This window comes from Dendrobates tinctorius, unplaced genomic scaffold (genome assembly GCF_039654945.1).
Source record: "Dendrobates tinctorius isolate UK_male_01 unplaced genomic scaffold, ASM3965494v1 ptg000031l, whole genome shotgun sequence".
Lineage (NCBI taxonomy): Eukaryota > Metazoa > Chordata > Amphibia > Anura > Dendrobatidae > Dendrobates > Dendrobates tinctorius.
In genome coordinates, this window is record NW_027361699.1 from 18,996,115 (window position 1) to 19,022,645 (window position 26,531).

Sequence of the window (26,531 nt, forward strand, 5' to 3'; positions counted from 1 at the left end):
AACAACTCAATCTTTGTTTCATCAGTCCACAGGACCTTCTTCCAAAATGTAACTGGCTTGTCCAAATGTGCTTTTGCATACCTCAGGCGACTCTGTTTGTGGCGTGCTTGCAGAAACGGCTTCTTTTGCATCACTCTCCCATACAGCTTCTCCTTGTGCAAAGTGCGCTGTATTGTTGACCGATGCACAGTGACACCATCTGCAGCAAGATGATGCTGCAGGTCTTTGGAGGTGGTCTGTGGATTGTCCTTGACTGTTCTCACCATTCTTCTTCTCTGCCTTTCTGATATTTTTCTTGGCCTGCCACTTCTGGGCTTAACAAGAACTGTACCTGTGTTCTTCCATTTCCTTACTATGTTCCTCACAGTGGAAACTGACAGGTTAAATCTCTGAGACAACTTTTTGTATCCCTCCCTTGAAAAGCTATGTTGAATAATCTTTGTTTTCAGATCATTTGAGAGTTGTTTTGAGGAGCCCATGATGCCACTCTTCATAGGAGAATCAAATAGGAGAACTACTTGCAAGTGGCCACCTTAAATACCTTTTCTCATGATTTGATACACCTGGCTATGAAGTTCAAAGCTCAATGAGGTTACACAACCAATTTAGTGCTTCAGGAAGTCAGTAAAAAGTAGTTAGGAGTGTTCAAATCAAGAAAATGATAAGGGTGCCCATACTTTTGCACAGGTCAAATTTTGTTTAAATGCAGATTGCACATTTTCTGTTAGTACAATAAACCTCATTTGAATCCAGAAATATAACTGAGTCCATCTGTTATTAGATATATGAAACTGAAATAGCTGTTGCAAAAACCAAAATTGTTATAAAGCAGAAAGGTTAACAGTAATAGGGGTGCCCAAACTTTAACATATGACTGTAAGCATAATTCCTATAATCTGTAAGGCATTATTTCTCTCCATTTTTTTAAACTTGAGCATCAATATGATAACTTCATCAAATCTAATGTTTTACCTATTAAAATGATATATAACCTCCATCATGCCAACTCAAATCATGCTTATATTAAAACTAATATGCTATTTCATTATCTCCAGGCAATGTCTTACAGCTGTTTATTTTGTTAGTTGCTTTTCAGATTTACATCACTAGGAAAACATCCAAAAATATGTGACAACTTAAATTAGCTGTCTTTAATGTAGGTGATCAACATTAAACTAGATGGGCATTTCCTGAACGAAATCCATGGTGCTTGAACAGCGCTGCCAGCTTTACTGCATTGTATCAGGTGTCGACTAAGAAAGTAAAGTTAGAATATGAATGCTGTGTATAGCCACTTTGGCACATTCCGTACCTCAGTAGCCACTTTGGCCACTTGGTAGCCACTTTGGCACATTCGGCACCTCGGTAGCCACTTTGGCCACTTGGTAGCCACTTTGGCACATTCGGAACATTGGTAGCCACTTTGGCACATTCGTCACCTCGGTAAAAACTTTGGCCACTTGGTAGCCACTTTGGCACATTCGACACCTTTGTAGCCACTTGGTAGCGACTTTGGCACATTCGGCACCTTGGTAGCCACTTTGGCCACTTGGTAGCCACTGTGGCACATTCAGAACCTCGGTAGCCACTTTGGCCACTTGGTAGCCACTGTGGCACATTCGGCACCCCGGTAGCCACTTGGTAGTGACTCTGGCACATTCGGCACCTCGGTAGCCACTTTGGCCACTTGGGCACATTCGGCACCTCGGTAAGCCACTTTAGCCACTTGGTAGCGACTTTGGCACATTCGGCACCTCGGTAACCACTTTGGCCACTTAGTAGCCACTTTGACACATTCGGCCCCTCGTAGCCACTTTGGCCACTTGGTAGCCACTGTGGCACATTCGGCACCTCGGTAGCCACTTGGTAGTGACTTTGGCACATTCGGCACCTCGGTAGCCACTTTGGCCATATTCGGCACCTCGGTAGCCACTTGGTAGTGACTTTGGCACATTCGGCACCTCGGTAGCCACTTTGGCCATATTCGGCACCTCGGTAGCCACTTTAGCCACTTGGTGGCCACTTTGGCACATTCGGCACCTCAGTAACCACTTTGGCCACTTGGTAGCCACTTTGGCACATTTGGCCCCTCGGTAGCCACTTTGGTCATATTCGGCACCTCGGTAGCCACTTTGGCCACTTGGTAGCCACTTTGGCCATATTCGGCACCTTGGTAGCCACTTTAGCCACTTGGTAGCCACTTTGGCACATTCGGCGCCTCAGTAACCACTTGGTAGTGACTTTGGCACATTCGGCACCTCGGTAGCCACTTTAGCCACTTGGTAGCCACTTTGGCACATTCGGCACCTCAGTAACCACTTTGACCACTTGGTAGCCACTTTGGCACATTTGGCCCCTCGGTAGCCACTTTGGCCACTTGGTAGCCACTTTGGCCATATTCGGCACCTCGGTAGCCACTTTGGCCACTTGGTAGCCACTTTGGCCATATTCGGCACCTTGGTAGCCACTTTAGCCACTTGGTAGCCACTTTGGCACATTCAGCACCTCAGTAACCACTTGGTAGTGACTTTGGCACATTCGGCACCTCGGTAGCCACTTTGGCCATATTCGGCACCTCGGTAGCCACTTTAGCCACTTGGTAGTGACTTTGGCACATTCGGCACCTCAGTAACCACTTTGGCCACTTGGTAGCCACTTTGGCACATTCGGCCCCTCGGTAGCCACTTTGGCCACTTGGTTTAGCCACTTTGGCACATTCGGCACCTCAGTTGCCACTTTGGCCACTTGGTAGCCACTTTGGCACATTCGGCACCTCGGTAGCCACTTTGTTCACTTGGTAGCCACTTTAGCCATGTTGACACATGCTGCCACTTTGCCTCGGGGGCCACTTTGGCACACTGGACTTCTAAAGCCACTTTGGCGTCCGACTGCAGTGATGGCAAACCTTGGCACTCCAGCTGTTGGAGAACTACAACTCCCAGCATGCCTCAACTGCTGCCTCAACTGCCACAGGTTGCAAGGGCATGCTGGAAGTTGTAGTTTTACAACAGCTAGAGTGCCAAGGTTAGCCATCACTGGGAGGGGCTTTTCAGAAGCCATTGGCGCGCTGCACCTTTAAGACCTTGAATCAGCGATCTGTCAACTTCTATTAGCTAATACGGGTCATGTGTGGAAGCTGCATTTGCATAGCTGCCATCTTTGTAAGGTCACTGCACCTGCGCTGAGGCTTCAATCCATGTCAGTTGGGGGTCATGAAAAGGTCGCCATTAATTCCTATGGGAAAATTTTTGCTTAAAATGCGATTTTTAAAAAAAAAAAACTACAAATCGGATCGACTCCAAAAATCCATAGCACACCTGTCTCCACCGAGGGCTTTGAAACGCCGCCTGAGAAGGGGTCTCTGTGCCGAGCAGTTCGGGCCGCATTAATTGCAGAAAACGCGGAGTAGAATAATAATAATAAAATATAAGAAATCGGATTACAATATGTTGCTTGAACCTAGAGGTTCAAGCACCATAAATAGTGGGGATCGGAAACCCAGCACCATCATAGATCAACTGTTTGCTAGAGAATACAATTTGCTCTGCAGTACCCGGCAGCAGATGCTTCATATTGAAAGGAGTTGTGCAGAGCAGCTTTATTCCATGCTTACCTCTGTCTGCTGCTGGAACAAATAGCAGAATGGTGAAAGTGTCGGGTGTCAAACCTCCACCTATCCAATAATGATGTTCTATCTTACAGATAGATCATCGATGATATATGAATGGCGCACTCCTTGAAAAGGGAATTCCAGCCAGAAGCATATATCAACTATTCAATGGAGAGGAATAGGTGAATAGGAATGCCAGATCAAACAGTCCAACCCCATTCTGTGGATAAGGGGGTAGAGAGTTCAAGAGTAATCACCGAGCCCCATACACATGCAAGGGCTGTCATGCCCTGATGGCGGCACTGATAGTGGGAATGTCAGAGGAAAGGAAATGGAAGTAACTAGGTGGTAAAGTGGTCGAAGAAGGTGGTGGCTGGCCCTGTTGGAGTTTGGAGGTGGAGTAAATGCGAAAACAGTGCACCTCAAAAGAAGGGAGAGTAATGTAGGGTGGCAGTGGGATTTGGGTGAAGGAACAGGTATCTGACAGGAGAAAACCAACTCCTCCGCCATACTTGCAGCTGGGGCGGGATGTGTTGAAAAGGGGGAGTCTACCATATGAAAATGTAGCTGGAGAGGCAGTGTCAGAGGGGGTGAGCCAGGTTTCGGTGTTGATGAGGAAGGGAAGTTTGCTAGTAATAAAAAGATCATGGATATATGAAAGTTTGTTGCTGGGCTGGGCTAATGGGTATAATGTTAGAAAGGTTGCAGAAATTATTGATAGAGCATGAATGGGAGGTGGAAGTGACTGTGGGGATGTGGTGAGGAGGACCAGGACTTGGAGAGATCGCCAGCAGTGAGAAAGAACAGAGACTGAAATAAATCTGTTGCAATTCCACTATATCCCAATTGTAAAGTAAAGTAAAAATAAAGGTTATAAAGGAGCTGTAGCACAGATTACTGTTATGATGAGTCACCGAAGGAGGAAAAAACAAAATACCAGCTAAGTCCAGAAAAACCAGAGAGGTTGGCAGCTATCGGATTACAGACCCCTGGACCTATCCACAACAACTAGCAGTAGCCGTGGGGCGTTCCTACGGTGCCCTAGACCCCTCGATCACAGCCGGAGAACTACATAGCCTAAAGACAGAAAGGGGAAAAACTAAACTGCCCCAGAGCAGACCCCAAAGCAATAGGCAGCCCCCAACATATAATGACGGTGAAGCAAGAAGAAAACACTAACACAGATAGAAAGATAGGTTGAGCAAATGATGGGGCCCAAGCTAACTACATAGGACAGGATAGGAAAGCTGCTGTCTGCCATCCGCAAAAACCCTATCAAAATGAGCCAACCGACTGATAGGAAAAACAGGCCCTGAAGTCGCTAGGCTTCAATAGACTATATCAGCACTCAGGTATATTCTGAAGACAGAGCAAAAGATCAACAGATCAGAGACAAAAATGGAATTCAGCTCACCCCCGGCCGGGGATGGCAGAACTCCCAAAAAACAAGGCAAAACAAAAACAAAACTGAAGAGTACAAAGCAGAGCAGAAAAACTTAGCTTTGAGATGCAGGAATCAGACTGGTCTCCAAGAATCCAGCAGGAAAATCACCAGCCAGGAAGAAGGGCGTCAGCAGCCTTATATCCAGTCCTCAATTCCAGCCACCCAGTCATCATCTAGCTGCCCAGGTGTTTGGTAATCAGCCTCACTACCTTCCTTCACCAGAGGAGAGAGTTCATCAGACCACAATGGTGAAGGGAAAAATGAACTCACAACAGATTACATTGATACCTTTGGTGAAGAAATCTGCTTTGTTGTTCTTCTTTAACAAGCATTTTAAGTTTTCACCTAATTAGATTTTGGTGCACAATGGCAGGACTGTACATGGAATCTTCATCCTGTAATTCCCCAGCCCCTCTGTTTGACTTCAGCCTTTGAATGACCTGCTCCTCTATCTGAAATCTCAGTAGCGACCTGCCACTGAAAGACTGGTGGCAGGTGCAGGGGCTGGTGAATCATCCACAGGGAAGAGGAGATCTACCTAGCAGAAAACTTTAAATACTGATTACAGAAGAGCAACAAAAAAGAGGAATTCTTCACAAAAAGGTTTCAATGTATTAAGTATCCCAGCGCCATTACAACCATGTCTTTACTTTACATTACAAAATCATCCTGGTTCTCAATAACTGTTTACAAATGCCTGAGATATGCATATACCATACATAAATATAGGTGATACACATTTGCTTATATATGACACTTTGGTGCATTTGTGAATATAAACAACCAGTAAATGTAGGTGTTTTAGTCAATAATTTAGTCTGCAATATAAAAATTTTAAACATATTCGGTAATTTCTACTCCCACTGACTCTAATAACATTCGGCTGGGTTCGACTAATTACAAAAACAATATTCGATTCCGATCGTATTCTGAACCGAATCCGAACAAATTCGCTCATCTCTAATTATAACCCATATTTGTCACCGCAGCACATTGGCCAAATACTGATATTGCTCACTGAATTTACAAATTTTGCTTTTATAAATGTCATTATTAAAACTGTTAATTTTATTATAGCCTTACGCACGGTTTTTCTTTTTATATTTAAACAAAAACCTGATTTATAGAACAGGTCATTATCTGATGATTTATTCCCTTTCACCCCTTCATATAGTATAGTAATAGTACGCCGATGTCGGACTCCCTCCTATTGATGTGGGCTCCGGTGGTGAGCCCAAATCTTTCCCGGGACATTTCAGCTGTTTTGAACAGATGACATGTCGGCAATAGCCGCAAGTGGAATCGCGATCCACCCGCGGCTATTAACCAGTTAAATGCCGCTGTCAAGCTCTGACAGTGGCATTTAATAAGAGCTTCCGGCAATCCCGCCAAAAATAGGCACACTGGTGACCCGTGTCACGTGATCGCGGGTCACCGGTGTTTCGTCATGACAACCGGAGGTCTCCTGGAGAACTCTATGGCTGTTAGTGTTGGATTGCTGTGAGCGCCACACAGTGGTCGGTGCTAATAGCAAGTCAGCAATTCTACTACATAGAAGCAATCTGACTATTGCCTCTATATAGCAGAGAGTCGATTGGGCTATGTCAGCTTCTAGTCTCCCATGGAGACTATTGAAGCATGCCAAAAGTTAAAGAAAAATGTTTTTAAAAATGTAAAAAAAATAAATATGTAATGGTTCAAATCATCCCCCTTTTGCCCCATTCAAAATAAAACAAAAATAAAATCAAACCATATACACATTTGGGATCACCGCATTCAGAATCGCCCGATTTATCAATAAAAAAAGGATTAACCTGATCGCTGAACAGCGTAGTGAGAAAAAAGTCAAAACGCCAGAATTACTTTTCTGGGTTACCGCAACATTGCATTAAAATGCAATAACGGGCGATCAAAAGATCATATCTACACCAAAATGGTATCATTAAAAACAATAGTCTGGCACGCAAAAAATAAGCCCTCACCCAACCCAAGATCACGATAAAGGGAGGCACTACGGGTATCGGAAAATGCCGCAATCTTTTTTTTTTTTAAACCAAAGTTTGGATATTTTTTTTTACCACCTAGATGAAAAAAGAACCTTGACATTTTTGGTGTCTACGAACTCGTAATGACCCGGAGAATCATAATGGCAGGTCAGTTTTAGCATTTAGTGAACCTAGTAAAAAAAGCCAATCAAAAAAGTGTAGGATTGCACTTTTATTTACAATTTCACCGCAATTGGAAATTTTTTCCCATTTTCTAGTACTCGACATGGAAAAACCAATGGTGTCGTTCAAAAGTACAACTCCTACAAAAAATAAGCCATCAGACGGCCATATTGCCCGAAAAATAAAAAAGTTATGGCTCTGGGAAGGAGAGGAGCGAAAAACGAAAACGCAAAACCATAAAAAAAAACTCCGGGGGTTAAGGTGTTAATTATCATGTTCACTTCATGGTAAAACTGACTTGGAAATATGATTCACCAGGTCAGTGCGAGTATGCAGACACCAAAGATGTAGTTTTGGTTTTTTTTTTATGTGGCTTAAAAATAAATTTTAAATTTGTAAGAAAAAGAAAATTTGCTGCCATTTTCCGAGATGTGCATGTTTTTCTTTTTTAATGGTTTTATTTTTAAAGGGTTGTCTACTACTAAATGTTTGGCTTTGATATAAGTAGAAAATAAAAAAAAAAACTTACCTCCCGTGCAGGCGCCGTTCGCGCGGTGTTGGCAGTCATAGTCCTACAGCTCTTGTGCAGTGTTGTGACATGTGGTGACCGGCGCCCAATCATCGGCGCCTAATGACAGGGACAAGGAGAGGTGGAAATGTGTTCTTCCATTCTCCCCACTATTCTCCAAACAGGATAGTAGCTTTAAACATGAACCTAAGGTGCTTGTTTCACTCGTTGTTCAGGACACTAAATAAAAGCTGTGTGTCTTTTTATATTTTCTTGTTTCAGCTTTGTTGAATAGTAAGAAACAAATGTAGAAAAGATACATGTTAAGTCACAGCTGACACTTTCTGCTGTGCAAAAATAAAATCATGATCGCCTGACCTTGAGCGAATCCTGAAATGAATGTTCGGATATACAACATATGATCATCTGCGGCCATATTTCAAGCACACACTGAATACCTATTGTGCAGTGCAGCTGCTGTGTAGTCTGTTCTTAGAGTAATGAGAGCTGCGATCCAGCCATTATTGAAAGCATAAGCTGGGAAATGGATAGCGGCATACCTGTATTTTGGATTCTTTTGATGTCAAATGAAAATGCCACACTCCGTAAAATGTGTGGAAAATATCACATCATCAAATTGTCGGCTAAAGATCTAGCGGATATGCCAGCAAGAGAGGAAAAGCTACTCACAACTCCGTATTAATATATTTTGGAGAACATTAATATTGATACCTTTTAGAGAACGTTAATATTAATTAATTTAATTTATTCAGAAATATATTGCAAACGTTCATCTTGTTGAAAGGTTAGATTACCTACAGCTCAGAAAAATCAGTGCCTAAGTACTCTGCCAGCAGGATACAAATCAAGCCGCATTAACCTGATGAATATGTTCTACATGGTACATTTATAGATCAGGTGTTATTTTATATGGAAGGTAAGAATATAGCTGGGAAGGAAGGACATGCTTGAAACTATGAGCATGAGACTTCAGAACAGTACATGGTCAGATTTAGCTTGTCCTTCATTCTGTTCTATTGACGATGTTATTCAAAAACCCATTTTTAAAGGGAACCTGTCAACATATTTTTACCTATGGAAGCAGCTACTGTATATTGCTGAACAGCTCCTAGTCCCTCCATAACAATTCTACCTGTTTTAGTAGAGATCAGACATGCCTGTGAGGAGAAATCTGGAGTAGAAGCCATGTACATTGGGGGTTTGTCATTTATAATAACACACACTCCTATACAGACATACACTACTTCCATATAGATAATTGTGCTGACAAACACCAAGTACCCGAAGTTTACATTGTACTTTCAGAACCATGATTAATTGCTTTTAAAATGGATATTAGATGCCCAATTGTGGTGCAGTTAAATCTGACCCATTTTTGGGCAACACCTAGTTCTCAACTCCGACATTTTTATGATACGTGGAGCTTAGCGACAATGGCAGTGGTGTAGTGGAGCCCAACACATTCACTATGATTTATGCCAGAATGTGGTGTAAATGACAACAGACGCATATTCCAGTCTATGCCTAGAGTACTTTTATTTCTTGTATTCTGGCGCTTGGGAGAAAGGTGTGCAAAATGTAATAGCGTGCATCTCATTGAATTTGGTGCATTTTACTCTAGCACCATTTTGATCAAGACAGCCAATGCTGAAGAAATATCCCTTTTGTCTTTAACTCCTTAACCCCTTCATGACCAAGCCTATTTTGACCTTAATGACCAGGCCATTTTTTGCAATTCTGACCAGTGTCCCTTTATGAGGTAATAACTCAGGAACGCTTCAACGGATCCTAGCGATTCTGAGATTGTTTTTTCGTGACATATTGGGCTTCATGTTAGTGGTAAATTTAGGTTGATAATTTTTGCGTTTGTCAAAAAATCAGAAATTTGGTGAAAATTTAGAAAATTTTGCAATTTTCAAATTTTGAATTTTTATTCTGTTAAACCAGAGAGTTATGTGACACAAAATAGTTAATAAATAACATTTCCCATATGTCTACTTTACATCAGCACAATTTTGGAAACAAAATATTTTTTTGTTAGGAAGTTATAAGGGTTAAAAGTTGACCAGCGATTTCTCATTTTTACAATAAAATTTACAAAACCATTTTTTTAGGGACCACCTCACATTTGAAGTCACTTTGAGGGGTCTATATGGCAGAAAATACCCAAAAGTTACACCATTCTAAAAACTGCAACCCTCAAGCTACTCAAAACTACATTCAAGAAGATTATTAACCCTTCAGGTGTTTCACAGGAACTAAAGCAATGTGGAAAGAAAAAATGGACATTTTAATTTTTTCCAACAAAAATTTTCTTTTAGCATCAATTTTTTCATTTTCACATGGGAAACAGGATAAAATGGATGCTAAAATTTGTTGGGCAATTTCTCCGGAGTACAACGATACCTCATATGTGGTCATAAACCACTGTTTGGGCGCACGGCACGGCTCAGAAGGGAAGGAGCGCCATTTGACTTTTTGAATGGAAAATATGCTGGAATATTTAGCGGTTGCCATGTCGTGTTTGGAGAGCCCCTGTGTGCATAAACATTGGAGCTCCTCCACAAGTGACCCCATTTTGGAAACTAGACCCCCCAAGGAACTTATCTAGATGCATAGTGATCACTTTGAACCCCCAGGTACTTCACAAATTGATCTGTAAAAAAAAACAAAAAACTTTTTCACAAAAATTTTATTTAGCCTCAGTTTTTTCATTTTCACATGGGCAACAGGATAAAATGGATCCTAAAATTTGTTGAGCAATTTCTCCTGAGTGCACAGATACCTCATATGTGGTCATAAACCACTGTTTGGGTGCACGGCAGGGTCCGGAAGGGAAGGAGAGCCATTTGACTTTTTGAATGGAAAATTAGCTCCAATCGTTATCGGACACCATGTCGCATTTGGAGAGCCCCTGTGCACCTAAACATTGGAGCTCCCCCACAAGTGACCCCATTTTGGAAACTATACCCCCTAAGGAACTTATCTAGACGTGTAGGGAGCACTTTGAACCCCCAAGTGCTTCACAAAAGTTTATAACACAGCAGTGAAAATAAAAAATAATTTTTTTTCCCTCAAAAATGATTTTTAGCACACTATTTTTAATTTTCACAAGGCTAACAGGAGAAATTGGACCACAAATCTTGTTGTCCAGTTTGTCCTGAGTACGCTGGTACCCCATATGTGGGGGGGAACCACTGTTTGGGCACACGGCAGGGCTCAGAAGGGAAGGAGCGCCATTTGACTTTTTGAAATGCAAATTACTTCCAATCGTTAGCGGACACCATGTTGTGTTTGGAGAGCCCCTGTGTGCCTAAACATTGGAGCTCCCCCACAAATGACCCCATTTTGGAAACTAGACCCCCTAAGGAACTTATCTAGATGTGTAGTGAGCACCTTGAACCCTCAAGTGCTTCACAAAAGTTTATGACGCAGAGCCGTGAAAATAAAAAAAATTTTTCCCTCAAAAAATTATTTTTTAGTGCGCAATTTTTTATTTTCACAAGGGTACCAGGATAAATTGGACCCCAAAATTTGTTGTCCAGTTTGTCCTGAGTACGCTGGTACCCCACATGTGGGGGGGAACCACTGTTTGGGCACACGTCGGGGCTCGGAAGGGAAGTAGTGACATTTAGAAATGCTGACTTTGATGGAATGGTCTGCGGGTGTCATGTTACATTTGCAGAGCCCCTGATGTACCTAAACTGTGGAACCCCCCACAAATGACCCCATTTTGGAGACTAGACCCCCAAAGGAACTTATCTAGATGTGTGGTGAGCACCTTGAACCCCCAAACGCTTCACAGAAGTTTATAACGCAGAGCCGTGAAAATAAAAAATATTTTTTTTTCCCACAAAAAAAAAAAATGATTTTTAGCCAGCAATTTTTTTTTCACAGGGGTAGCAGGATAAATTGGCCCCAAAAGTTGTTGTCCAGTTTGTCCTGAGTACGCTGATACCTCATATGTGGGTGGGGACCACTGTTTGGGTACACGTCGGGGCTCGGAAGGGAAGTAGTGACATTATGAAATGCTGACTTTGATGGAATGGTCTGCGGGCATCATGTTACATTTGCAGAACCCCTGATGTACCTAAACTGTGGAACCCCCCACAAGTGACCCCATTTTGGAAACTAGACCCCCCAAGGAACTTATCTAGATGTGTGGTGAGCACCTTGAACCCCCAAGTGCTTCACAGAAGTTTATAACGCAGAGCAGTGAAAATAAAAAATATTTTTTTTTCCTCAAAAAAAATGATTTTTAGCTAGCAATTTTTTTTTTCACAAGGGTAGCAGGATAAATTGGACCCCAAAAGTTGTTGTCCAGTTTGTCCTGAGTACGCTGATACCCCATATGTGGGGGATGACCACTGTTTGGGTACACGTCGGGGCTCGGAAGGGAAGTAGTGACATTATGAAATGCTGACTTTGATGGAATGGTCTGCGGGCATCATGTTACATTTGCAGAACCCCTGATGTACCTAAACTGTGGAACCCCCCCCACAAGTGACCCCATTTTGGAAACTAGACCCCCTAAGGAACTTATCTAGATGTGTGGTAAGCACCTTGAACCCCCAAGTGCTTCACAGAAGTTTATAACGCAGAGACGTGAAAATAAAAAATATTTTTTTTTCCTCAAAAAAAATGATTTTTAGCCAGCAATTTTTTTTTTCACAAGGGTAGCAGGATAAATTGGACCCCAAAAGTTGTTGTACAGTTTGTCCTGAGTACGCTGGTGCCCCATATATGGGGGGAACTATTGTTTGGGCACACGTAAGGGCTCGGAATGGAAGTAGTGGCGTTTTGAAATGCAGACTTTGATGGAATGGTCTGCGGTCGTCATTACGTTTGCAGAGCCTCTGATGTGCCTAAACAATAGAAACTCCCCACAAGTGACCCCATTTTGGAAACTAGACCTCCCAAGTAACTTATCTAGATGCCTGGTGAGCACTTTGGACCCCCAAGTGCTTCACAGAAGTTTATAACGCAGAGACGTGAAAATTAAAAAAAAATTTTTTTCCACAAAAATATTTTTTTAGCCCCCAATTTTTTATTTTCCCAAGGGTACCAGGAGAAATTAGACCCCCAAAGTTGTTGTGCAATTTTTCCTGAGTACGCTGATACCCCATATGTTGGGGTAAACCACTCTTTGGGCACACGTCAGGGCTTGGAAGGGAGGAAGCACCGTTTAACTTTTTGAACACAAAATTGGCTGGAATCAATGGTTGCACCATGTCGCGTTTGGTGACCCCCTGATGTGCCTAAACAGTGGAAACCCCTCAATTCTAACTCCAGCCCTAACCCCAACACACCCCTAACCACAGCCCTAACCCCAACACATCCCTAACCCTAATTCCAACCCTAACCATAACCCTAACCCCAACAGACCCCGAACCCTAATCCCAACCCTAACCATAACCCTAACCACAAGCCTAACCCTAATTCCAACCCTAACCCTAATTCCAACCCTAACCCTCTTTCCAACCCTAACCCTCTTTCCAACCCTAACCCTCTTTCCAATCCTAACCCTAACCCTCTTTCCAACCCTAACCCTCTTTCCAACCCTAACCCTCTTTTCAACCCTAACCCTAACCCTCTTTTTAACCCTAACCCTCTTTTCAACCCTAACCTTAACCCTAATGGAAAAAAAAAAAAAAAATATCATCTTTATTTTATTAGTTCTGCCTACCTATGGGGGTGATAATCGGGGGGTTTTATTTACTTTTTCTTTCATTTTGATCACTGTGAGAGTGATCAAAATGAAAGAATGGAATCTGCAGCCGGCAGATTCGGGCGGGCGCACTGCGCATGCGCCCGCCATGTTCAAAGATGGCGGCGCCCATCATCCGGACCCGAGGGACACCGGGAGGGACGGGGGGACACCGGAGGTACCGGGGGGTGAGGGGGGGATCGGAGGCTGGCGGGGAGCAGAGGGAATGGGAGGGGGGCAGATGATGACAGCGGCGGCAGATCGCCGCTGTCATTCAGTTGCGGGGGGGCGATCGCCGGTGGGGGGGGGTGGAATCAGTGTCTCCAGCCATGTCCGATGCTACAGCAGCGTCGGACATGGCTGGATTGTAATATTTCATCAATTTTCATTGATGAAATATTACTAACGCTCTGATTGGCTGTTAAAAGTGAAACAGCCAATCAGAGCGATCGTAGCCACGTGAGGGCGAAGCCACGCCCCCTGTGGTGAATTACAAAGCCCCCTGTATCTGCAGGTCGGGTGACCTTTCAGTGACCCCGGTCACCCGACCCGCAGGGGGGCTTTGAAGTCATGACGCCACATAGGCGTCACTGGTCAGATTTGAACCAGGTTTCATGACGCCTATGTGGCGTCATTGGTCGTGAAGGGGTTAAAGAGCCATCAACTTTTTAATAGACACAGTAAGTGAAAAACAATTGCTGCAAACTCAATAACCCTGCTCTCCATCAGTCCCCATAGACACTGATTGGCAGAAAAGATTTTCATTCTCAGTCATAAGTGTCATTTCTTCCTCTGTATGTAGCTGTAGGAGGGATTTTGAGGAGCCAGCTGTATATTTTAATGGCACCAATTTGGGCTGCATATAACTACACTCCTCAACATTCAAACTGCAACATCAAGAAGGAAAAGTTAAGTTATGGAAATCACGGATGGACAGGTATGTTAATAATATGCAAACGATGAAATAGAAACAACATTTTCCAAACCTCTGGATTTAGTCAGTACTGAGTATGAGCGCCGTGTGTCGAAATACTTGCACTTACACACCTTTGCTTGCTATCAATTAGGTTAGAAATGTTTTTGAGTATTATTCCATGCTGAAAGCACTTGGGCACACAATTCATCGAACATTCAATTTCACTTGTAATACAGAAGGGATCCTTACGCTCCATTGAATCAGTTGAAACCAAGTGGGCAAAGCCATGAAGAGGCCTTCGCAAAGGGAATCATCACAGCATTCTCAGTTGGAGAAAGATGAATTCGAGCGTTCGCTCCTTCTCACTCTTGTTTTTCATCATCCTTCTACTTTTCTTCTTTTCCTCCTCCTTTTTCTCATTTACACTTTTCCTATTTTTCTCTTTCTACCTCTCGCAGGGTCTATCACAATAAAAGTACAAGACCTGCTGCTGGCTGGGAGGATTTCCATTCCTGAGTCACAAGTCCCTATTGTATTGCCGTCTCTCATTAATACATAAAGTAATGATGGTGTATCATCTATCTAATGCTGATTTGACAGATGTCCAGAAAGCAGTCATTGACACACTCCACAAGGAGGGTAAGCCACAAAAGGTCATTGCTAAAGAAGCTGGCTGTTCACAGAGTGCTGTATCCTAGTATATTAATGGAAAGTTGAGTGGACGGAAAAAGTGTGGTAGAAAAAGATGCACAAGCAATCAGGATAACCGCAGCCTTGAAAGGATTGTTAAGAAAAAGCCATTCAAAAATTTGGGGGAAATTCACAAGGAGTGGACTGCTGCTGAAGTCATTGCTCCAAGAGCCACCACACACAGACGTATCCGGGACATGGGCTACAAGTGTCGCATTCCTTGTGTGAAGCCACTCATGACCAATATACCCCAGAAGCATCTTACCTGGGTCAAGGAGAAAAAGAATTGGCCTTTGATCAGTGATCCAAGGCGTTGTTTTCAGATAAAAGTAAATTTTGCATTTCCTTTGGAAATCAAGGTCCCAGAGTCTGGAGGAAGAGTGGAGAGGCACACAATCCAAGCTGCTTGAGGTCTAGTGTGAAGTTTCCACAATCAGTGATGGTATGAGGAGCCATGTCATCTGCTGGTGTAGGTCCACTATGTTTTATAAATACCAAAGTCAGCCCAGCGGTCTACCAGGAAATTTTAGAGGACTTCATGCTTCCCACTGCAGACAAGCTTTTTGGAGATTGAAATTACATTTTCCACAAGGACTTGGTACCTGTCCACACTGCCTAAAGTATCAATACCTGGTTTAAAAACAAAAGTACCACTGTGCTTCATTGGTGAGCAAACTCGCCTGACCTTAACCCCATAGAGAATCTATGGGGTATCGTCAAGAGGAAGAAGAGACACACCAGACCCAACAATGCAGACGAGCTGAAGACTACTATCAGAGCAACCTGGGATTCCATAACCCCTCAGACGTGCTACAGGCTGATCACCTCCATGCCACGCGCATTGATATAATAATTGATGCAGAAGGAGCCCAAACCAAGTATTGAGTGCATTTACTGAACATAAATTTCAGTAGGGCAACATTTTGGATTTTAAAGTCATTTTTCAAGCTGGTGTTATAAAGTATTCTAATTTACTGAGATAATGACTTTTGGGTTTTCATTGGCTGTAAGCCATAATCATCAACATTAACAGAAATAAACACTTGAAATAGATCACTCTGTAATGACTATATGAGTTTCACATTTTGTATTGAAGAACTGAAATAAATTTACTTTTTGATGATATAATTTTGTGACAAGCACCTGTATATTCTAAACACTAATCATTAAAATACAGCTGGGTTCATGGTCTTCAATTCAAGATAGGGTTTATGAGATACAATCTGCAGGGCTCAAATTCTGAGTGGTCTTCTCATGGTAAAATAGGGGCTTGTTGTATTCAGACATCTGCAGAAAGTCATCAGGAAATTTGATTCTCCCCAGCTTTCAGCTGTAACAACTAGGCTCTGTTCACATGTGCAATTCTGTCTCATGAGGGGAAGATTTTTCCCGTCAACACAATGGACAGCACAACAGAACCTGATGAACTTGGTGGTATAATAAAAAGGATCTGGCACTATGTCATAGTTTCCAATACACATGGAATGGAGATGGTAATAGCGCCATAGAAAAGTGCTTATATTGTACAGCAATCTTCTTCCTTTTCAGTGTCTTAATTAGAAGGCTTGCATTGGCTCCAGAGAGGGTTTACAGAAATAAGAAAAAAAAAAAAATAATTATATATATATATATATATATATATATATATATATATATATATATATATATATATATATATCTCCGTGAACCAACTAATAAACTCACAAACCAGCGTCAATGCAATTTACTAGCAAGTAGTGATGAGCAATCATGCTTGGATAATGTGTTATCCGAGGATGCTCATGTGCTAACAGTTTCTTCATCGTGACATGCAGCCACAGGGACTCAACCATATTTTTCGAGCACGTTGAAGACACTCAACACATGAGCATGCTCGGATAACACCTTATCCGAGTACGTTCGCGCTTTACAACTAGTAACTAATCCTTCCATATCGCAGCAGCATTGTCACTATAGGTTCAGCATTCCCATCAATTAGTTTCATCTTTAGTTTGGTTAGAACGTTCTCGATTTAAATGATAATTTGGCCAGAAGAGGAGGCAGAAAATTCCTCTCTGAGCACCAGCAGCTTTGTAGTCAGGAGCTAGCTGTTGAATATCACTTGTTTCATGCTAGTCTGTCATGCTTAAGTCTAAAAATAGATGATGCAACTTACTGCTGTCCAAACTCCAATTCTACATCGAGAACACATCCATCCATCATGAATTTCATGGGAAGGAACACCATAACAACCTGTAATGAGAGAACTCAGTTAATTAATGAATGCTGCCCCTTCTGGTCTCTGAATCTTCAAGAAACTCAGCGGGGTATGGAGCAAGAACACGACAGGATTAAAGGGAAAATAACCACGACGGAATGTCCTTGACATTTGAGACAAATATCAAACGTTTTAGTTTCTTAAAAGGTTTTCCCACAAGAGATAGGAGACTAGCAAGAATAATGGGACAGAAGAATCTATATGTTACACCATGTTAGAGTGGAATTGTTAATTAGATGACAGTAGGCTAGTCTGTGAACATCTCTGGAGATAAAAAAAGAAAAAAAAAAACAGGCTATGGCTCCTTACAGCAAAATATACCATGTATAAAATAAACATATCTATGCTCACTTTACAGTAAAAGAAAAAGAAACTTCAGGTAATTAGGTAGCCCAACAGATTCAAAATATGGCCATTTATGAGATCAGCTGATTGACCCAAAACTGCTACCAGAAGTAAAGCAGGTTTTGCCAAAGAAAGCCATGGCCAGCCAGACAAATTTAGCTTACATGGCAGCTTTTCAGATGAAATAGTAACCATGTAATATTTAGAAAGGTTTGAGCTCGTAAAGAGGAGAATACAGAGTAGGAAACTAGAGCATTCATGAGACAAACTCTTAAAAGAAGCCTCCTTGAAATAAGTTACCTTTGGAAGACATGTGAGCTTGTAGGATAGCCACTTACTTGCATGAACCTGTACACAGCAATTTCTACAGGCAATGAGCTGACTTTTTCCATCACCATCAATAAAGGTATTTGTAGGTGCATATTCAGTGTTCTCTTCACTGTATAGGAAACACATTTCAGGGATCAGAGGCTTTGATCTTTGCTCTAGTGGATGTACTTCACTTGACACAGTTTCCCAGTAAGATTGCACGTCGTCATTATAAGTTTCCGACTAAAATAAAACAGAGTTTAATGAAAATTGACATGAAATGCTAGCATGAAAACAACCATATACTAATATCAATAGCCACAACTATTAGAATGAAATAACTTTTTTAACAGGGATACTTACTGGAAGCCTCTAGGTCACATAGGGCTACATCAGTATTATAAGGCAGGTTCCGCAACAGAGCATACCCTAGGACCCAGGAGCTTAAGCCCTATAATCTATGATAAGGGCATCAAAGACTGCACATTAGCCAGGTGGCATATCTAATTATTAGTACAAATAGGTGTTCTACACAGAATTACTAACACGGATCTGTGAGTCTAATATATTGCAAAACCACAGGGATCACATTGGACAAGGCTTCAACACAGTCCCGTTTGAAAACAGAGCAGCAAGGGTTCAAGTAAGGAATGGAGGATCTCTGAGAATTTTTTTTTTACTTAATTTACAAGTTCTGCAGATTCCCATGGGAGAATCAGCACAACTTTCGGTAAATTTTCTGCTGTTGGTTCTTGTGATATTGTTTTGTATAAACGTGCCCTTACAAATAAAAGGTACTTACTCCAAATAGTCAAAAAGATGGGAAATGGACCAATCCTCCGAGGAGGAGGACAAGTCCATATGCTAGGACTTGGAGGAAAGGGAGAGATTACCTCAGAACCTCCTAAGGTGGGCAAGGAGTACCTCTTTTCCTCTGAAAAAACAGACAAGCTACTCCAGGCTGTTGGAAACACAATGCAGAGGAATCCCAGACACCTCAATCAGTACAAGATGACATGTTTTTGGGCCTGAAGTCACAGATTCATCATGTTTCCTGTGAATGACCATATCTGGGCAATGATTATAGAGGAGTGGGAGGACGTCGAGAAGTGTTTGGTCATTCCTCGGGATTTCAGACTCCGTCTGCTGTTTGACCCGGACGATATAAAGACCTAAGACGATATTCCGAGAATTGATGTTCCAGTAGCCAGCGTGTCTAGAAAGACTTCAATTCCATTTGAGCCTCTGAGAGCCTATAGTCAGGAAAGCGGATGGACTCCATAAGAGGGATTGGGAGGCATCAGCGGCAATCAGGAAAGCTAATATTGCTGCCACATCAGTGGCCGGATCCATGCACATACAGTGCCTTGCAAAAGTATCCGGCCCCCTGAAACTTTTCAACCTTTTCCCACATATCATGCTTCAAACATAAAGACACCAAATGTAAATTTTTGGTGAATAATCAACAACAAGTGGGACACAATTGTGAAGTTGAAAGAAATTTATTGTTTATTTTAAATTTTTGTGGAAATTCAAAAACTGAAAAGTGGAGTTTGCAATATTATTCAGCCCCTTTACTTTCAGTGCAGCAAACTCACTCCAGAAGTTCATCGTGGATCTCTGAATGATCCAATGTTGTCCTAAATGACTAATGATGATAAATATAATCCATCTGTGTGTAATCAAGTCTCTGTATTAATGCACCTGCTCTGTGATAGTCTCAGGGTTCTGTTTGATGCAGAGAGCATCATGAAGATCAAGGAACACAACAGGCAGGTCCGTGATACTGTTGTGAGAAGTTTAAAGCCGGATTTGGATACAAAATGATTTCCAAAACTTTAAACATCCCAAGGATCACTGTGCAAGCGATCATATTAAAATGGAAGGAGTATCATACCACTGCAAATCTACCAAGATCCGGCCGTCCCTCTAAACTTTCATCTCAAACAAGAAGACTGATCAGAGATGCAGCCAAGAGGCCCATGATCACTCTGGATGAACTGCAGAGATCTACAGCTGAGGTGGGACAGTCTGTCCATAGGACAACAATCAGTCGTACACTGTACAAATCTGGCCTATATGGAAGAGTGGCTAGAAGAAAGCCATTTCTCAAAGATATCCATAAAAAGTGTTGTTTAAAGTTTACAACAAGCCACTTGGGAGACACACCAAACATGTGGAAGAAGGTGCTCTGGTCAGATGAATCCAAAATCTAACATTTTGGCAACAATGCCAAACAATATGTTTGGCGTAAAGGCAACACAGCTCATCACCCTGAACACACCATCCCCATTGTCAAACATGGTGGTGGCAGCATCATGGTTTGGGCCTGCTTTTCTTCAGCAGGGACAGGGAAGATGGTTAAAATTGATGGGAAGATGAATGGAGCCAAATACAGGACCATTCTTGAAGAAAATCTGTTGGAGTCTGCAAAAGACCTGAGACTGGGACGGAGATTTGTCTTCCAGCAAGACAATGATCCCAAACAAAGCAAAATCTACAATGGAATGGTTCACAAATAAACATATCCAGGTGTTAGAATGGCCAAGTCAAAGTCCAGACCTGAATCCAATCGAGAATCTGTGGAAAGAGCTGGAAACTACTTTTTACAAACGATCTCCATCAAACTTCACTGAGCTCGAGCGGTTTGCCAAGGAAGAATGGGCAAGAATTTCAGTCTCTCGATGTACAAAACTGATAGAGACATATCCCAAGCGACTTGCAGCTGTAATCGCAGCAAAAGGTGGCGCAACAAAGTATTAAGTTAAAGAGGCTGAATAATATTGCACGCCCCACTTTTTCAGTTTTTGAATTTCCACAAAAATTTAAAATAACCAATAAATTTCATTCAACTTCACAATTCTGTTACACTTGTTGTTGATTCTTCAAAAATTTACATTTGGTATCTTTATGTTTGAAGAATGATATGTGGGAAAAGGTTGAACAGTTCCAGGGGGCCGAATACGTTTGCAAGGCATGGCAGCAGTAGCACTGTCAGGACCCAAGTCCTCTTGCGCCTGGCAGGCCTCCTGTAGGCCACTCATCCTAACTGCTACCTCAGTCAGAGCTGCTTTTCCTTTAGTAAGCCATTGATCATGAAGCAGTATACGATAACTTGGGTCCACAAACAGCTGCCAGAAAAATTTTATTTTCCAATAGCTGTGTCTCTCTCTGTTTCGTTGAAGCAGAAATGCCATCTGCGATTAAACCTCCTCTTTGGGACAGGCAAAATAGCAAGTTCTTCCACTCCCTTATGAAAATGCCAGGAGTTAAATCCTCCGCTTGTAATTTTTTAGCCACTGGTAAATGGGTGATTAAGCAAATCCTTCAATTCAGCCACCTGTGTCCATTGACCTTCACTTAGGGTTACCTGAGGGTTCGCCATATCTATAAGAAACGGTTTTAGTTCAAGAAATCGCTCAATCATTAAATAAGTGCTGCCCCACCGAGTGGCTTGATCGACAATTACAGCTTTCCCAGCACATCTCTTCAAGATGGAATCAATTTCAAGATGGAATCAATTTTAGGGGTTCTGGCGGCAATAACCAATTTCCTCACTTTTCCAATCAGATTTCCAGCATGTCCATCTATCTCTTATTGCCAGCTGCAGCGTGTGCACAACACAGCGCATGTGATGAATATGACAGTGTTTTGAAGCAGCTTCAACAAGATCTACAGGGGTTGGACAAAATAATGGAAACACCTAAAGTTTTGGCATCATAATCTTCGAACATGTTATAAACATGCAAACCGTGACATATGGTAATGTTTTGTAGTTGATTATTTGTGTCTCATGTGATATGTGTATGTAAATTAACTGTTTGTTTTGCAGAATTGTAAGAACATTGATGAAAACCTGATACCAATGGCAGACCTCTCTGATTTTCAAAGAGGCCAAATTGTTGGTGCTCGTATGGCTTGCGCTAGTGTAACAGAAAGTGCCAGAACGCTTGGCGTGTCAAGAGGTACTGTCTCCAAAGTAATGACTGCGTTTGAAAGAGAAGGAAAAACATCCGCAGCAAAGCACAGGTCCGGCCGAAAGTCGAAGTTGACTAAGAGAGACTGTCGGACTCTAAAGCGAATTGTGAGAGAGGATCGCAAGACCACGGCTCCGAAAATCACTGCTGAGCTCAATAAACACCTACAGAACCCAGTTTCCACAAAAAATGTTCGTCGGGAGCTGCACAAATCTGGATTCCACAGAAGAGCTGCAATTTGAAAACCGCTGCTCTCAATGACAAAATGTTTCCAAGCGTTTAGCGTGGTGTAGAAACCTCCAGAATAGGTCCCTCGAGCAGTGGAAACATGTGATATTCTCAGACGAATCATCATTTACCCCATTTCCGACCTCCGGCCGAGTGTACATTTGGAGACAGCCGAAAGAAGCATTCAATCCAGACTGCCTTCTCCCAACTGTAAAACATGGCGGAGGTTCTGTGATGATTTGGGGTGCTATTTCGTGGAGATTCCCGGGCCAGTGATATCCCTTCTTGGAAGAATTAACAGCCGGGATTATTTAGGCATTTTGGGTGACCAAGTGCATCCTATGGTTCAAGCACTGTTCCTGGAGGGGAACGCCATCTTTCAGGACGATAATGCACCAATTCATACAGCTAGAATCGTTAAAGCATGGCACGAGGAACATTGTAATGAAGTTGAGCATCTCATCTGGCCCCCAGAATCCCCAGACCTCAACATTATTGAGCATTTATGGACGATTTTAGAGATTCAAGTTAGACGTCGATTTCCGCCACCATCGTCACTCAAAGAACTGGAGGGTGTTTTAACTGAAGAATGGCCTACAATTCCTTTGGAAACAATTCACACCTTGTTGAATCCATACCTTGGATAACGGACGCTGTAATCGCCGCAAAAGGTGGACCTACACCATATTAAACTAACTTTTGTTGATATTTCCAGGTGTTTCCATAATTTTGTCCAATCCCTGTATTTCTACAGTAAAATGTTGCTGTTCTTCTGTTGTAATATCCGTTTGTTCCTCAGTTACATGAACAGCACTGTGGCCTTCCATCTCAAACATACTGAATCCTAAATTTTCTTCTAGGTGTTGTTCATTACTCTCATTCATCAGTTTAATTGTAATTATATTTGAAGCATTGTCCATTACAATAGCAAGAACCTGTTCTTTTTTGAGTTCGTAATCTTGCAGAACTTTTTCCACTAAGACCTGGAGAAACTGGCTGCTGTGATGAGCTTTAGTATCTTTTACTGCCAGTGTCTTGGTAACAATTTCTTTGTTGTCACAAACATATCGAACATTGATGGCAAAATAGTTCACTCTGACGTGTGCAGGCATCCATTTTAAGAAACATGAAGCGTCTTTTGAGAGTCTTTTTAAGATCTTCCTTTTGTTTAAGGGCTTCTTCAATCACTAATTTTCTAATACTTTCTCTTTCCAGAGAAACACCAATAGATAGAGCAGATTTCTAATCTGCTTTTGCTATTGAAAACATTATCTATGAGCTCAAAAACCTTTCAGGTGATACCGCTTTTTAAAAAGCTGATCTGCTTTTGCAGCTGAAAACTGTATCCTCAAAAAACGCAGCAAAAACGCTGTGTGTGATTTTCGTAGCCTTAGATCAGGAATAGAACAGCTATTTATAGGACATTTCATAACTTTCCCAAATTCCTATGAAAAAATATTCAGCACATTCTGCATTGAACTACTGTACCCAATTTATTATATATTTTAGAAGTCGGTCCATTCTCCTCCGACTCAGACTCCACCAAAATGAGCACCGACTCCGACTCCACAACCCTGCTGCCAACAAAGGTTTGTGGTGACAGTTCACCGATCCAGAACTGCCGCCTCACCTATATGGAAGGATGTAAAAGACCTCTTAAAAGCAGGAGTGGTGTTCTCAGTTCCACAACCAGAAATGGGTCTGGGACATTACTCAATCCTGTTCACAATAAAAAAAAACAAAAAAAAAAACAAAAAAAAAAAAACACATCAGGAGAAAGCTGCACCATCATAAATATGAAGCCCTTAAATTGGTGGATAATATACAAGAGTTTCAGAATGGAGTCTCTAAAGAACACCATTCCCCTCATAGAAAAAAAAAAAAATCAGTGATGTGCACTATAGACCTAAAGAGCGCATACTAAAATGTTCCGATTCAGCTGCGCTTGCAAAAATACCTACGGCTCGCCCTAAAGTTAGGGAACAAGTGCTACCACTTCCAGTTCTGCGCTCTTCCTTTTGGTCTCGCTTCGGCACCTCGGGTATTTACAAAACTGGTAGAAGAGATTGTGGCCTACCTCAGACAGAAGAACGTGGTCATTGTCCCATATTTGGATGATTTTTTACGGATATCAGGTTCGAAAGCGGAACTAGAACAACTCAATCTAGTGATCCCTACTTTAGAAGGCTTAGGTTGGATTCTAAACCAAGAAAAGTCTGACCTACTACCTGGCTCCAGGAAGAAGTTTCTCAGGGTTATTCTGGACTAAAGACTGTCTCGCTTCTTTCAGATGAGAAACAAGAGACTGTGAAGAACAAGGCCTATCTTCTTCAGAATCAAGTTTCCATAAAGAACATCAATGAGAGTTTTGGGAACACCAACGGCATGCATAGCATGTGTTCGTTGGGGTCAGTTCCATACAAGAGAACTACAGATGGTGGACCAATTCCAGAAACCTCCCACAAGGAGTTCCTTGAGTGACGATCGTCACAGATGCAAGCAAGGAAGAATTGAGAGCCCATTTAGAGGGAATGTACTGCCAAGTAATTTGGTCTCCAGACGTTAGGGTTTAATCCTCAAACTTCAGAGTTACGGGCAGTTTGGGATACCCTGAAGCGGAATCAGACCTGCTTGCAGAGTCAGCATATAAAGATCATGTTGGACAATATGACAGCCGTATCGTTCCTTCGTCATCAAGGAGGCCCAAGACACCAAGTGCTTCAGGATATGTCCGCAAGGATATTTGCCTGGGCAGAAAAAAAGTCTGGTCAGTATCAGCAGTTCATCTAAAGGGGTCCAGAAACACAGTGGCCGATTACCTCAGCAGACGGAAGATTCAATCCACTGAGTGGGAGCTAAGTGGAGAGATATTCAGTTATCTGTGTTGTTAGTGACGAACTCCCCACCTAGACATCTTTGCGACCCCAAAAATAGCCAAGGTCCACAAGTTCTACTTCCTCAATCCGACAGACAACCCCGGAAGGGATCGATGCCTTAACCAGGTAAAGGGGAAAGAACTCCTGTATGCCTTTCCTTCCATTGCCACAATGAAAGAGTCCTCAGGAAGATCCAAGAGGAAGGAGCTTTGGTGATGCTGATGGCTCCATTTTAGTCAAGTCGAAGCTGATTTCCCCTGTTGAGGAAGATGTCCTGAGGAGGTCCGCTCCGGCTACCAGAGAGGGAAAACCTGCTTTCCCAGGGTCCAGTTCTTCATTCAGATCCGAGGAGCCTTCGGTTATCAGCGTAGATCCTGAAAGGAAGATCTTAAGAGCTAAGGTTCCCTCTGACCAGGTGATTTCCACGATCCAGTCCAGCCGTAAACCTGAGACCTGCGCAATTAACAATAAGATCTGGAAGAAGTTTTGTCTGGAATGTGATAGCTTTTTCATAGACTCTTACCAGCCTGACATCCTAAAGTTCCTGGATTTTCTCCTGGCAGGATTTAATAAAGGGTTAAAGTCAAGCACGCTGAAGGTGCTAGAGCCACTCAGAGATTAAGTCCCACAAAAAGGAAATCAGTTCCCCCGTGAGATTTAAATCTAGTCCTCAACGCCCTGTGTAGGCCCCTTATGAACCGGTGGAAAACATTAACATTGCAACGCTCACGCTCAAGACAGTCTTTTTAGTGGCCATCACCTCAGCTAAAAGACTAGGAAAAATTCAGGCTCTTTCATTCCAGAACCCTTATATTCAAATTTTTGACGATCGTATAATTCTAAGACTAAACCCTGTTTTGTTTTTTTTTGCCAAAAGTGGTTTCTTTTCAAAACTTAAATCAAGAGATTATACTTCCCCCACCTTCTGCCAGGCCCCAAAAAAACCTTAAAGAAAAGTTCTTCCACCCTTTGTATGTTAGACTGGCAGTCAAGCACTAAAAGCGACTTGTCATGCACTAAAAGCGACTTGTGAGTGGAGACACAACACCAATCTGTTTGTCCAGTATGGGGAAAGAAATAGGAGAAAAAAGGCATCAAAATCTTCCTTAGCTAGATGGATAACGACTGTCATCTCTCCCTAGCATACGAGGCCGAGAAATTGCCCAACCCTGAGGAATTCAGAGCCCATTCCACCAGAGCAATAGCAACATCTTGGGCCAAAAGGGCAGGTGCCTCGGTGGATCAAATTTGTAGTGCAGCTACATGGTCTAGCTTAAACACATTTTGTAGGCAGTATAAGCTAGATACCTTGGCGAGCAGTCAGATGGCCTTTGGCTGGAAGGTTCTGCAGGCAGTAGTCCCACCCTAGAGTTAGAGTACTTTGGTATTCTCCTTGGTGCTGTCAGGAGGGACCTCCTGGAAAACGGGGGATTAAACCTACCAGTAATCTTGTTTCCAGGAGTCCATCTTGCCAG

The 26,531-nt window shown here is 42.3% G+C and overlaps 1 protein-coding gene across 2 annotated transcripts in view; it reads right to left on the reverse strand.

Annotated features, from left to right (window-relative positions):
* The window catches only part of KDM4C (lysine demethylase 4C), a 565,453-nt gene that overhangs the window by 118,733 nt on the left and 420,189 nt on the right, over positions 1-26,531 (reverse strand). For both annotated transcript variants that reach the window (XM_073572230.1, XM_073572231.1), the window contains exons 14-15: positions 18,005-18,218; positions 17,220-17,296 (exon numbers count right to left, since the gene is read on the reverse strand). In XM_073572230.1, the coding sequence (XP_073428331.1) occupies positions 17,220-17,296; positions 18,005-18,218 (291 nt within the window). The remainder of the gene's footprint in view (positions 1-17,219; positions 17,297-18,004; positions 18,219-26,531) is intronic.